Source organism: Tupaia chinensis, unplaced genomic scaffold (assembly GCF_000334495.1).
Source record: "Tupaia chinensis unplaced genomic scaffold, TupChi_1.0 Scaffold000164_1, whole genome shotgun sequence".
Classification (NCBI taxonomy): domain Eukaryota; kingdom Metazoa; phylum Chordata; class Mammalia; order Scandentia; family Tupaiidae; genus Tupaia; species Tupaia belangeri.
Window position 1 is genome coordinate 1,016,534 of NW_006159638.1, and position 11,091 is coordinate 1,027,624.

General features: G+C 38.1%; 1 protein-coding gene across 1 annotated transcript in view; it reads right to left on the minus strand.

Moving 5' to 3' along the window:
• Positions 1-11,072, minus strand: part of ERICH3 (glutamate rich 3) — a 140,210-nt gene extending 129,138 nt beyond the window's left edge. Inside the window, exon 1 of the mRNA XM_006146088.3 lies at positions 10,876-11,072. Within this exon, the coding sequence (XP_006146150.1) occupies positions 10,876-10,898 (23 nt within the window). The 5' untranslated portion in view covers positions 10,899-11,072. The remainder of the gene's footprint in view (positions 1-10,875) is intronic.
• Positions 11,073-11,091: the final 19 nt, after the last annotated feature.

Genomic DNA, 11,091 nt, shown 5'->3' on the forward strand with positions numbered 1-11,091 from the left:
CCCCCCAGGGGGATGGCCACGCTGCAATCCCTTCTCCTCCATTCTCCTCTTGGAATCTTGGGCACGCAGTCACACGTGCCCAGTGTGAGTTTAAGCCACCAGATCCAGGACGCGAACCGTGGTCAACTATGTGGGAGTCTGAAGTTAGCATACTAATATTTATTGTGTATGTGTCAGGCCCTATGCAAAATGTACTAATGCATCTCATTTAATATTAACAGCAACCTATAGAGCAGATATATTTCCCAAAAAGATGAAAAAAATAAATAAAACAAGACTCAGAGAGAATATAAAATTTTCTTAAGGTCACATGACAGCTATTTGGCCAATCTGACCATCTAAACCACAGACCATCTAAGTCACAGGCCAGACAGCCAATCATTAAAATCCTGGAGTAGACATTGTTGGCTGGCTATAAGAACCATTCCCAAACCCTTCTTCCTGTCTACCTCTCATAATAGAGGTTAGAATAGTTGTAGCAAGACATGTCCATTGACATAGTCAATAAGATATAAAGGAAAGACTACTAAAAGGATTCTAAAAAGTCTGTTTTCACCAATTGTTTTTCTTGCTGTTTGAGGTGGTTGTTTAAGGATATAATGTTTGGATCTTAGGGTAGTCATCTTGCTACTATAGGAAAAGGACAAGAAAATTTCAGCGATAAAGACTCAAGTCTTGATATTACTAAAATTTTAGTCACCTGGGAACCCGCAGATGGTGTAATGGTTACATTGCTAAACTCCCACACAGTCAGCTGCAGTTAGAGTCTCAGACGGCTTAAAACTCACTCTGGGTGTGTGGTGTGTGTGTGTGTGTGTGTGTGTGTGCGTGCCCAAAATCCCGAGAAGAGAATGGAGAAAAAGGAGTTGGTGGTATGGCCATCCCTCCCCCTCTGGCGGTGATTTCTTGCTTTCTGTCTCTCCATATCTTTCTCTGTCTTTCTGTCAAGTGTATGTGCCCTATAGCAAAAATCTCTCAAAAAAAAAAATTACTCACTTACCTGTAGGCTATTTGTAAAATAAACAAGTGTTAGAGTTTAAGTCATTATTAGTTTTGTTTTCGGTTACTTGCGGCTAAACATAATGTATTTCTAGCAATATAATCACCATGTTGTCCAGGGACAGCAGAGCTCAATGCAGGTTAATGACTTCTAAAACCTGTTTTGAGGTTTTATTCAATAATTCAAATGAATTTGTGTAGATTGAACTTCTGGGCAAAGTGTGTATTTAATAGGTAACGTAGTCACTAACACATAGTAGACATGCAGTAAATAGTAATTGAATAAAGAGAGAATATACTCTTGAGACTTATAGAAGATGGTCACTAAAGTAGGAGACATATGTCAGTAGTTACTGATCTAAATTCAGGGCATAGTCCTGTTGAAACAGAGGACCGAAAGATGTAAAGACGTGTGGTCTCCACTCAAAGAAGTTAAGCAAGTTATATGGGAGATATTAAAACAATTCAAATGCTATGAAGGAAGTGCCTACCTAGTACTTTTTGATGTAACATTAAAAATAGTATCGTCTTAGAAACATCTTTTTAAAATAGGATAACTTTGTCAGTATCACTTTAAAAACAGGAATAATCCACAGAACATGGAGTAGAAAGAAAGTGACAAAAATGCTAATTATATTTATGAATGGTAAGATTCCAAACAATTTTTATTTTCCTCTTTGTATTTTTCTACTCAAAAAATAACATTTTCAAAATACTGATAAGTATGAGAAGGAAAGTAAAAAAAATCACTCATACCCCAAGTACCTAGAGATTTGAGGTCTCTTCTATTATTCTAATTTACAGCAGATTATTTTTATTTGAATCTAAACAACAGAAACAATATTATTGTAAATATCTTGGAGCAAGATATGAAGAGAAATAACTTCTTAATATGAGAACCACATAATATTCACAAATGTGAAATATTACATTGATGGCATATACAGAATACCAATTAACTGCTACTATAAAACACTATGATTCGATTCAATTTAAAATCCTTAGTTTTTAATGTTGTTTCATAAGTACTATGTGCAATTTATATTGTCTGTTTAGTTCCCTGCTGTTTTTTCCCTTGCTTCAATATTTTGCCCTAAGACTTTTCATTAATTTATAAATGTTTATGACTATTATAGAAAAATAATAATAGTCACAGAAAAAAATGGATCACTAGTTTAAAATTTTCAATTTTCTGTCCCAACCAGAATCAGGAACTGAAAGGGGAGAGTAATTTGGCTTCTAATCATACTTAACAAAAGAAAAGTTACCTGTAGAGATCATTGACTTATTGTCTTATTTGCTTCTCCTCACTGGGCTTTTACTCGTATTTTCTGTTAGTTTTGACTTTTATCTCCCTTCCATACTTTTGTCCTCAAATCTCCATTCCTCATGTTATGTTATGGGTGTAATGTATGAGTCCCCCAAAAATGCATACGTTGAAATCCCAACCTTCAATGTGATGGTATTAAGAGGTGAAGAATTTAAGAGGTGACTAGGTAGGGGTGGGGACCCCAAGAATGAAATTAGTGCCCTAAAAAAAAAAAAGAATCCCAGAATGCTCTCTTGCCCTTTCTACCTCGTAAAGGCATTGGTGGGCAATGGTCATCTGTGAACCAGGAAACAGACCCTTACCAGACACTGAATCTTCCAGTACCTTGATCTTAACCTTCCCAGCCACCAGAACTATGATAAATAAATGTTGTTGTTTATAAGCTCCACTTAATCTATAATATTTCATTGTAACAACCCAAATAGACTAAGATATCCATGACTCCCATATTATTATAATTAAATAAATAAGTAATTCAGTTCCTGTGACTCTACATTTTTCAAAAAGATGATCTTCAGCTTTTGCAGGGCCAAATAATGAACAGCAGTTACAAACAGGTTACATTAGTTTGGAAGGGCTACCATAACAAGGTACCACAGACCAGGTGGCTTAAAAAAATTATTTTCTCATAGTTCTGGGCTCTAGAAATCTGAGCTCAAGGTGTCAGCAGGGTTTGATCCTTCTGAGGGTCATAAGGAAAGAATTCATCTCAGGCCTCTCTCCTTGATTTGTAGGTTTACCATCTTCGTATGATCTCTCTGTGCATACGTGTGTGTCCTCAGGACACCAGGCATATTGGATATGCCCACCCACTGACCACATTTAACCATATGATCTTTCTAAGTGCCCCATCACCCTACCATCACATTCTAAAGTACTGACGATTAGTATTGAGGATTAGGATGTATTGGGAGTGGAAGGAGGGGCAATCCAGCTCACAACACAGGAAGAACCAGAAAGGTGACTAATTTAAGTGTGTAACGTGGATATAAAAGAAGAAATAAAGAACAGCTTTCCTGGATATGCAGAAACCCAAACTGCTATTTGAGTTTGACTCATCTGTTGCTGGTAAAATGAAAAGGATCACTGATGCCCCATCAAAAATGGCACAGATACCCTTTGAATCCTACCACATGGATGTAGGTAGCAGGGATGAGAAAGGAGAGGATAATGAAGCTTTCCAATGACAGCCCCCAAAGCATAGGGAAACCATACTTCATCCACATAGAAAACTGCACTTCACGGTAATCTACTAGGAGGCCAAAAAAAGAGTTAACCATACAAAAGAAAGAGGGAGACAAGCATAGTGAAAGTGAGACTAGACCCATAGCAGCCTGGGAATTATTAAGGAATCCCAATCTATATATCTACAGTTTTCAGCATTCTTGTTCTCCACTTTTAAAATTTGCTTCTTGTGGCTTGCTATAAAAGCAATGATTTGACAACAATTCTCAACAAACTTTTAATCCTAATGCTGACAGAATCTCAGTAAGGCATGATTTTTCAAGTTGTACCACTCAACTTGTCACATCTTTTTCTCTTTTCTCCAGAAAAACATTAATCCAAAAAGGCAAGCTCTCAGGTGAATTACTTTAATCCAACTATATTTTCCAATATGACAATTTGCAGCAATGATGTTGTCAATGAAGGATGTGTTTCCTTACTGGGACTTTTGCAAAAAGGTGATTTAGAGACTCTGGCTAGTGAAAAAACCAAATGGCTTCTTCTCAGCTAGAACTCAGATATACTGTAGTCCTACCTATATTTGGGCTAATGTTTTCATCAACACAAGATGAAAACATACTACATGCTAAAAAATAATCCTTTAAAGTCACTTATTTAACCCATAAAATAGAATAGATGTGGTTTTGTGTATAACACACTATTCAGTCATTCTTCGTATGCTGATGTTTGAGAACAATGGAGTTAAGCTAAAGAAAGAAACTAAAGAAAAATAAAAATGTTTTGTCTATCCATTAAAATAATTCTCCTTTGAGGACACTGCAGAGTAGTTGATCATTTAAACTAAAAATTAAATTAATGAGGTAAATATATGTAATTATATTTACCTTAGTTTATTTAAAAAGAATTTTTTTTTTGGAGAGGTTTTTGCTATAGGGCACAAGGCTCGCCAGAGAGACAAAGAGAAACAGAGAGACAGAAAGCAAGAAATCATCCCCCACCCCGATGGAGATGGACACGCCACAATCCCTTCTCCTCCATTCTCCTCTCAGGATCTTGGGCAGGCATGCACACACGCCCGGCATGAGTTTAATCAACTGGGTTCAGGAGTTGAACCACAGTGGACTACATGGGAGTCCAGTGACATAGCCATTATGCCAACTTCTGGTCCCTAAATAGTTTATTTTACTTGAAAGCATTTTTTTATATATATATTCACTCATTTTTGTATTTCCAAAGATTTTTTGCTTTTCTATGACTCAACTGATTTTCCTCTCTCCTTTTTTTTCCTGTTTTGTATAAAGCTATAAAGCATACACATAATGACCCAATCATTCAGTCTACATCTGTTTCTCTTGGCCTATAAACAATAATGTACTCCAAACATGGAGCTGAGTATCATACCTAAATATATATATATATATATATACACACACACACACATATACAGACTGAAAAAAAAGATAATTTCAGAATCTTCTTCCAGAATCTGAAATGATTCATTGAATGATATTAAATTTAAAACCTCAAAAACACACGAACCTTAACTCAGGTTCAAATTATTTGGGGCTGATTTTAGAACTGAGAAATGAGTCAGAGAAGTTTTATTTTGCCATTTCCCTGAAATACTTTTTTATAGTCACTAATATTCAAAATATTATCTCCCAGTTAGAGATGCTTTTCCTCAACAGAGGCTGAGAAAGGAAGATGAACCCTGTAGGAGACGTCGCCTAATAGCACCCTCACCTCTAAACCAGAAGTTTACAGAGTGGATTTGCGCACTCTGGACTACACAAAGACTTTCCAAGGGGAATATAGGCAAGGAGAATTTTAAGGGTATCCATTCCAATTTCTCAAGTTTCCTCTATACTCTCCTAAAATGAATCTTCCTGAAAATGCACACTGGTCATGCTGATTTCCATGTTGCCTTTTATAATCATCTTCTATTTTTACAGAAGAAAGGCACACCACTCACCATCTGGTGTCTTGTGAGGGTGCATTGAATTTAGACAGAAAAATGTCGGGAAAACAAAGGGACAATTTGAAGTACTGTACAGATGTTGCTACAACAAATGGATTTTGTGATTGGACAACAAACCTGATTGCAAATCAATTCCAATTCTTTGCTTTCCACACAACTGAAGGAGGACCTAATTGAGTTGTCATTTGGAAGATTATCACAGACTTGTCTTGGTGACAGATCACTGTGATGTTGGCATATAACACTGAAGGAATTCAAAGAATTAAATGGCATTGCCATCACAGATCCCTTTCCCTCCCCATCTACTGATGAACAGGTTTGTTAGGCATAGGGATAAGAGGAGGCACAATATCTATCAGTATGATAAAAGAGGAGACTCTGTAGCACAAATGACTAGAGAGGAAGCCACAACACATAAGGCTGTTCAATTCATCTGATTTAATCATAACCAATTTACTTCTTAAAAGTTAATTTGCCGAACCAGTAAATGGTCTAATGGTTACATCGCTGGACTCCCATGTGGCCAACCGCAGAAGTCCCAGACCAGGAGGCTTGAAACTCACACCAGTTGTGTGTGTGTGTATGCCCAAGATCCCGGGAGAAGCGTGGAAAAGAAGGGATTGTGGCATGGCCATCCCCCCTGGTGGGGGTGATTTATTGCTTTCTGTCTCTGTCTGTCTCTTTGGCGAGTGCACTCGCCCTATAGCAAAAATCTAATTTTTTTTCAAAAAAGTTAATTTGCTATTGATATTTAACTACCCCGATTTGAATTCAGATATGACTTTATATCTGGAATTCTATGTGGGAAAGATCATTTTGGTGGTGGGAGTGGCCAAAAAACAAACCAGAATGCTACCTACCACGGCTATAGAATATTTCACCGCTAAGAAGGCAAAGACAGCATGTGCTGCTCAGGAATGCACTGAGCACTGCTGTGTGAATAACCAGGTGGGTTTATCATTTCTTTCACTTTTAGATATGCATGCCATCTAAAAATTGACAAGGTTACATACACTATTTTTCATTCTGCTGTTGATGGAAAAGGGCTGAGTTATCAGGCAGTACAGGTTGAGAATCTCTTATCCAAAATGCTTGGGACAAGAAGTGTTTCAGATTTTGAATTATTTAGAATTCTGGAACTCTTCCACATATAAAATGAAATATCTTAGAAACAGAACCCAATTCTAAACAAGAAATGCATTTATGTTTCATATATGCCTTATATGCATACCTGAAGATATATATTTTCTCTTTTAGTTTTTAGGAGTTTTTACCTTAGGGTGTGTGCACTCATGGGAGAAAAAGAGAAAGAGACAGTGAGCAGGAGAGTGAGAAATTACCCCTGGGGGAATGGCACACCAATCCTTTCTCTTCCATTCTCTTCCTGGGATCTTGGGCATGCACACGCACGTGCCCAGCATGTGAGTTTCAAGTCACTGGGTCCAGGACTCAAACCACAGTCAGTCATGTGGGAGCCCAGCAACGTAACCACTATACCATCTGCTGGCTTTCATTTACTTCAATCTACTTTTTAATTTTTTTCCATGAGCGAAAGAAACAGAGAGAGACAGTCATCCCCAACAAAATCCACTCCTGGTAAGCTACCCTCAGCCTCACTTAGGCAGGACCATCGGCACACACTCATATGCCTGGCGTGTACAGACAGATTTCAAGACTCAAACCTGAGACCTGGCCAGGTTGATTTGGCATCACTGTGTGTCACCACTGCCCTACTACAGCTGGCCTGAAGGTGATTTTACGTACTATGTTTGTACTGTACACTTTGACTGCTCTCATCATGAGAGATCAATATAAAATTTGGACTCATAGCTTCACAACAGCACTCAAATATTTTTTAATTGCAAAGCATTGTGGATTTCAAACTTTCACTTTAGGGTTGCTCAACCTGTACTAAAGATGTGTTAATTCTTTCTTAACACGCTTCGGTATACTCCGTCACTATAGAAACTCTTCTTTACATTAAAAAGGTGTAAACTAGTAAGTCTAAACAATTAAAAAAAATTGCTAAGCCTTTGAAAAATCTTTCAAAACACACATTTCTGTGTGTATTTTTTTTCTTTTTATGAACTATAATGTTCCTCATTTTTTCTTCCTCAAAGGAAATTTACAGACAAGCATGACTATCTACTTAGAGCAAAGTGTATCTTTCACAGAGGGAGCCAACTTCACATGGATTCAGTGATGATCCTTTGAAGGAGCCAGAAGAGCCGTATCATTTTATCCTCATGCATGACCAAGGGGTATAAAATCCCCATTCCACCTCTAGCATTGGTGTACAACCCACAAACACATACACAAATAGCAACACAGAGGAGATCTAGAAAACTAGAGGGCCTGTCAATTGAAATTTTCCACTCTAAAACAATTTCATTAGAAATGGCGGGGCTGGAAACGATATTTTATAGTTGACTTCCACCAAATTACAATGCAGCTAGTATTCAAAGTCTCTATTATGTTTGGCAGACGTTTTTGAGACCATTTTTATTTACTCCAAACCCTATCTGAACAAAGCTAGCACAGGCCCTTTGCACTTTTTTACATCAAGTGCTTCACGCAGAAACTAAGCCATGGGCCTCAAAGGAAGCACTAAGAAAAAACAATGGGACAGCACTTACAGATTGGTGGAATTGTAGGGATTTAAAATTTCTTTTTTATTGTACAATTGCACTTCATTACTGTGTTATCTTTAAAATGTAATAAGTACAAACTGCTTCAGTAATGATGGAAAAGCCTCCTCTGCTTTAATGAAATCTTTTATTTGCTACTGAAACTTTTATTATTTCCAAATGGTAACATAGGCAAGAAAAATAATCACTTCCTTTATTTGAGAGAAAACTTTGGCAATTAGAATAACTTTGTTCTTTGGTGAATTTAAAGGCATTTATATTTGTTATATTTATGCTTGCTGTTTTCATTTATTTTTGTGAACTAGAAACAAAAAAATATACATGTATATGCACTAGTATAAGATAATTCTGTAATCATATATCAAAATCAAAATTCTGGATGGCTATATACAACTAACTACAGTCAGATGTTTTGATCTGGATAAGAATTTCTACATGTTTAGGCTCTTTTAAATATTTTTAAAGTTGATCTCTTCCATGGGTGAGAGAGACAGAGAGAGACAGACAGACAGAAAGGACCCCCCCACAGAATCTTGATACAACCATCCACCCCCAGCTTCAGCTAGCCCTGAACCATGGACAAGCAAGTGCCTGGACTACTCAGGGAGGTCTCCAGACTTGAACCAAGAAGGTTGTCATGTGGGATGTGGGATTATCTCACAGAATGTCACATTTTACTGCTGTGCCACTACTTAACCCCTAGGTTCCTTTAACTACTTCTGATTTAGATAAGAATTTCCATATCTCAACTGTTAACCTTGTGAGGTAATGCAGTATAATGATTAAGGGCTCAGGCTCTAAAGGTGGACTGCCTGGCTTTGTATGTTGTCCCTGGCTCTTCCAGTTTGTCACGTTTAGAAACTTCTTGGTCCTTGGTCTTATCTGTGAAAATTGAGGTGACCAAAACCTGCCTCATAGAGTGGGTGGGTAGAGTCAATGAGATATTTCATGTAAAACCTTAGAATAGAGCCTGGCGCATGGCAAACACTTGATACATGTTTAACTCTACCATGTGTTCAATATTTGAATACATGTACCTCTAGATTGGAGGCATCATCAGGTGATGCCACTCATTCAACAAGTCTGTTGAGTTTTACTTTACTCAGAACCATCCAACAACGTAAAGGTCAATAAGATATAATAGTGGTACTTACCACCTTAGTGCAAAATATTTGTTGCTTTCTTAATATCTTCTTAAAGTGTGCCTACTATAAGGCATATTCTTTCACTATTCTCTTTTATTCCAATGTGCTTGGAATCAATGGCACTTCAGAAGAATTTAATTTCTAAAGTCTTAATCATGAGCAATTTCATAAACAGCTACAGGTTTTTCTGCATTTTAAGAGAGATAATTAAATCATCAAATCAGGTTCTAACAACCAAAATTTGGAAAAGCTTATGAAGACAACCATGACTGACATTCATTTTCGTGAATGTGGACTTGTTGCAAACAGCAGCTGCAAAAAATAGTGCCATTTACCTCCCACATTGACCTGCTGCTAACTAAAACTGCACATCAATGCAGATCAAAATGTTAAAGTATCTCAACCGAATTCAATTTGAGATGAAATAAGACCCATTTAGTCATAACTACATTACTTTCCAAAAAGTTGTGAAGTTGACTTCCAACATGGCATCTTATACAGCATTAATTTTTTTGAACATTTTCATTTATGTCATTACACTCAGAGAATTCATTAAAAAGCAAAATCTTAAAGTTTGACTATAAATTCCAAGCACAACGACTAATGTGATGTTTCAGACATCACCAACTTCAAATGATTTTAAATATGTTGTCCTCTGCTAATTTGCTGCTCTTGAAAATGTGCAATAAATGCAATTAAAAAGGAAAGCATTTTCAAATTAGTTGCATGATCAACTAGGATATTTATCTGCTTACTAAATGTATCATGATAAAAAGCCATTTAATGTGCATTACATTGTCTAATTCAGAAGGAAATTGGATATTTTCCCTTCCAATAAAAAAGAAGATATCGCTTTTATTTTATTTTATTTTATTTATTTATTTTTTGGCAACAGCCAATAATGACCGTGTTAACTTTCGAGAATAGATTTAATGTTACCGAAATAGGTCTTCTGAGAAGCCCCCTGCCTAAAGCAACAGGAGATGAACTCAAAGACAAGTTACCCCCTCCTCCTTCCTTTTCTGTGGCATACCACCTTCCTTGGTCAAATATGCTTTTAAAAGACCCCTATGATGATCCTTTGAGACTGGGCAGGTAAAAATCCTGAAATGAGCGCCCCCCCTACACACACACACCTCCCTCATCATTGAAAACGCACACCTCATTTATATGCAAGCCTCTACAGTGAGAATTTATTTCTCAGTCTCAATCTCCAAACGAATGCGTATTTTGGTAACCTCTACATTTAAACACATATGTTCCGCACCGTAGGATCTTCTTGATCCCAGCTAACATCTCTGCTTAATGTATTCGTTTTTCACATCCATTTTTTAATCCTTCCAGGGTGAAAATTTCAAAGGGGGCGAACATCGGTGAAAGCGAGGAAAGGGAGGGAGGAGAAACGGTGCCTGGGATTTCTGCCATCCTCGCCGCAACCCAGAATCCGTATTATTTTTTTTTTTCCCTCTCCCCAGCCCTCCCTCTCGCTCCCCCTCTCACCCCTTCCCCCTGCAGCAGGAGGGAGGAGGAGGGGCCGCTGGCTGAAGCCGCCACCTGCCGCAGCGTGGAAAAGCTCCAGTTGTCACTTACCCAGCGGGGTGAAAATGGCTCATTTTTGCAGGATTCCTTTTGGACCCCGCGGCAGGTGCGGGGAGTGGGTGCGTAGGGCCCGGTGGGCTCTGGCGTCGCGACAATAGTGTTTGCTGGGTGGCTCCGCACTGCGGTCGCCTGTGCGCTGGGCACCTGGGCTGGGCCGCCGCCGCCCCTGGGCGCCCAGGCCAGCCGCAGGCTCCCCGGGCCCCACCT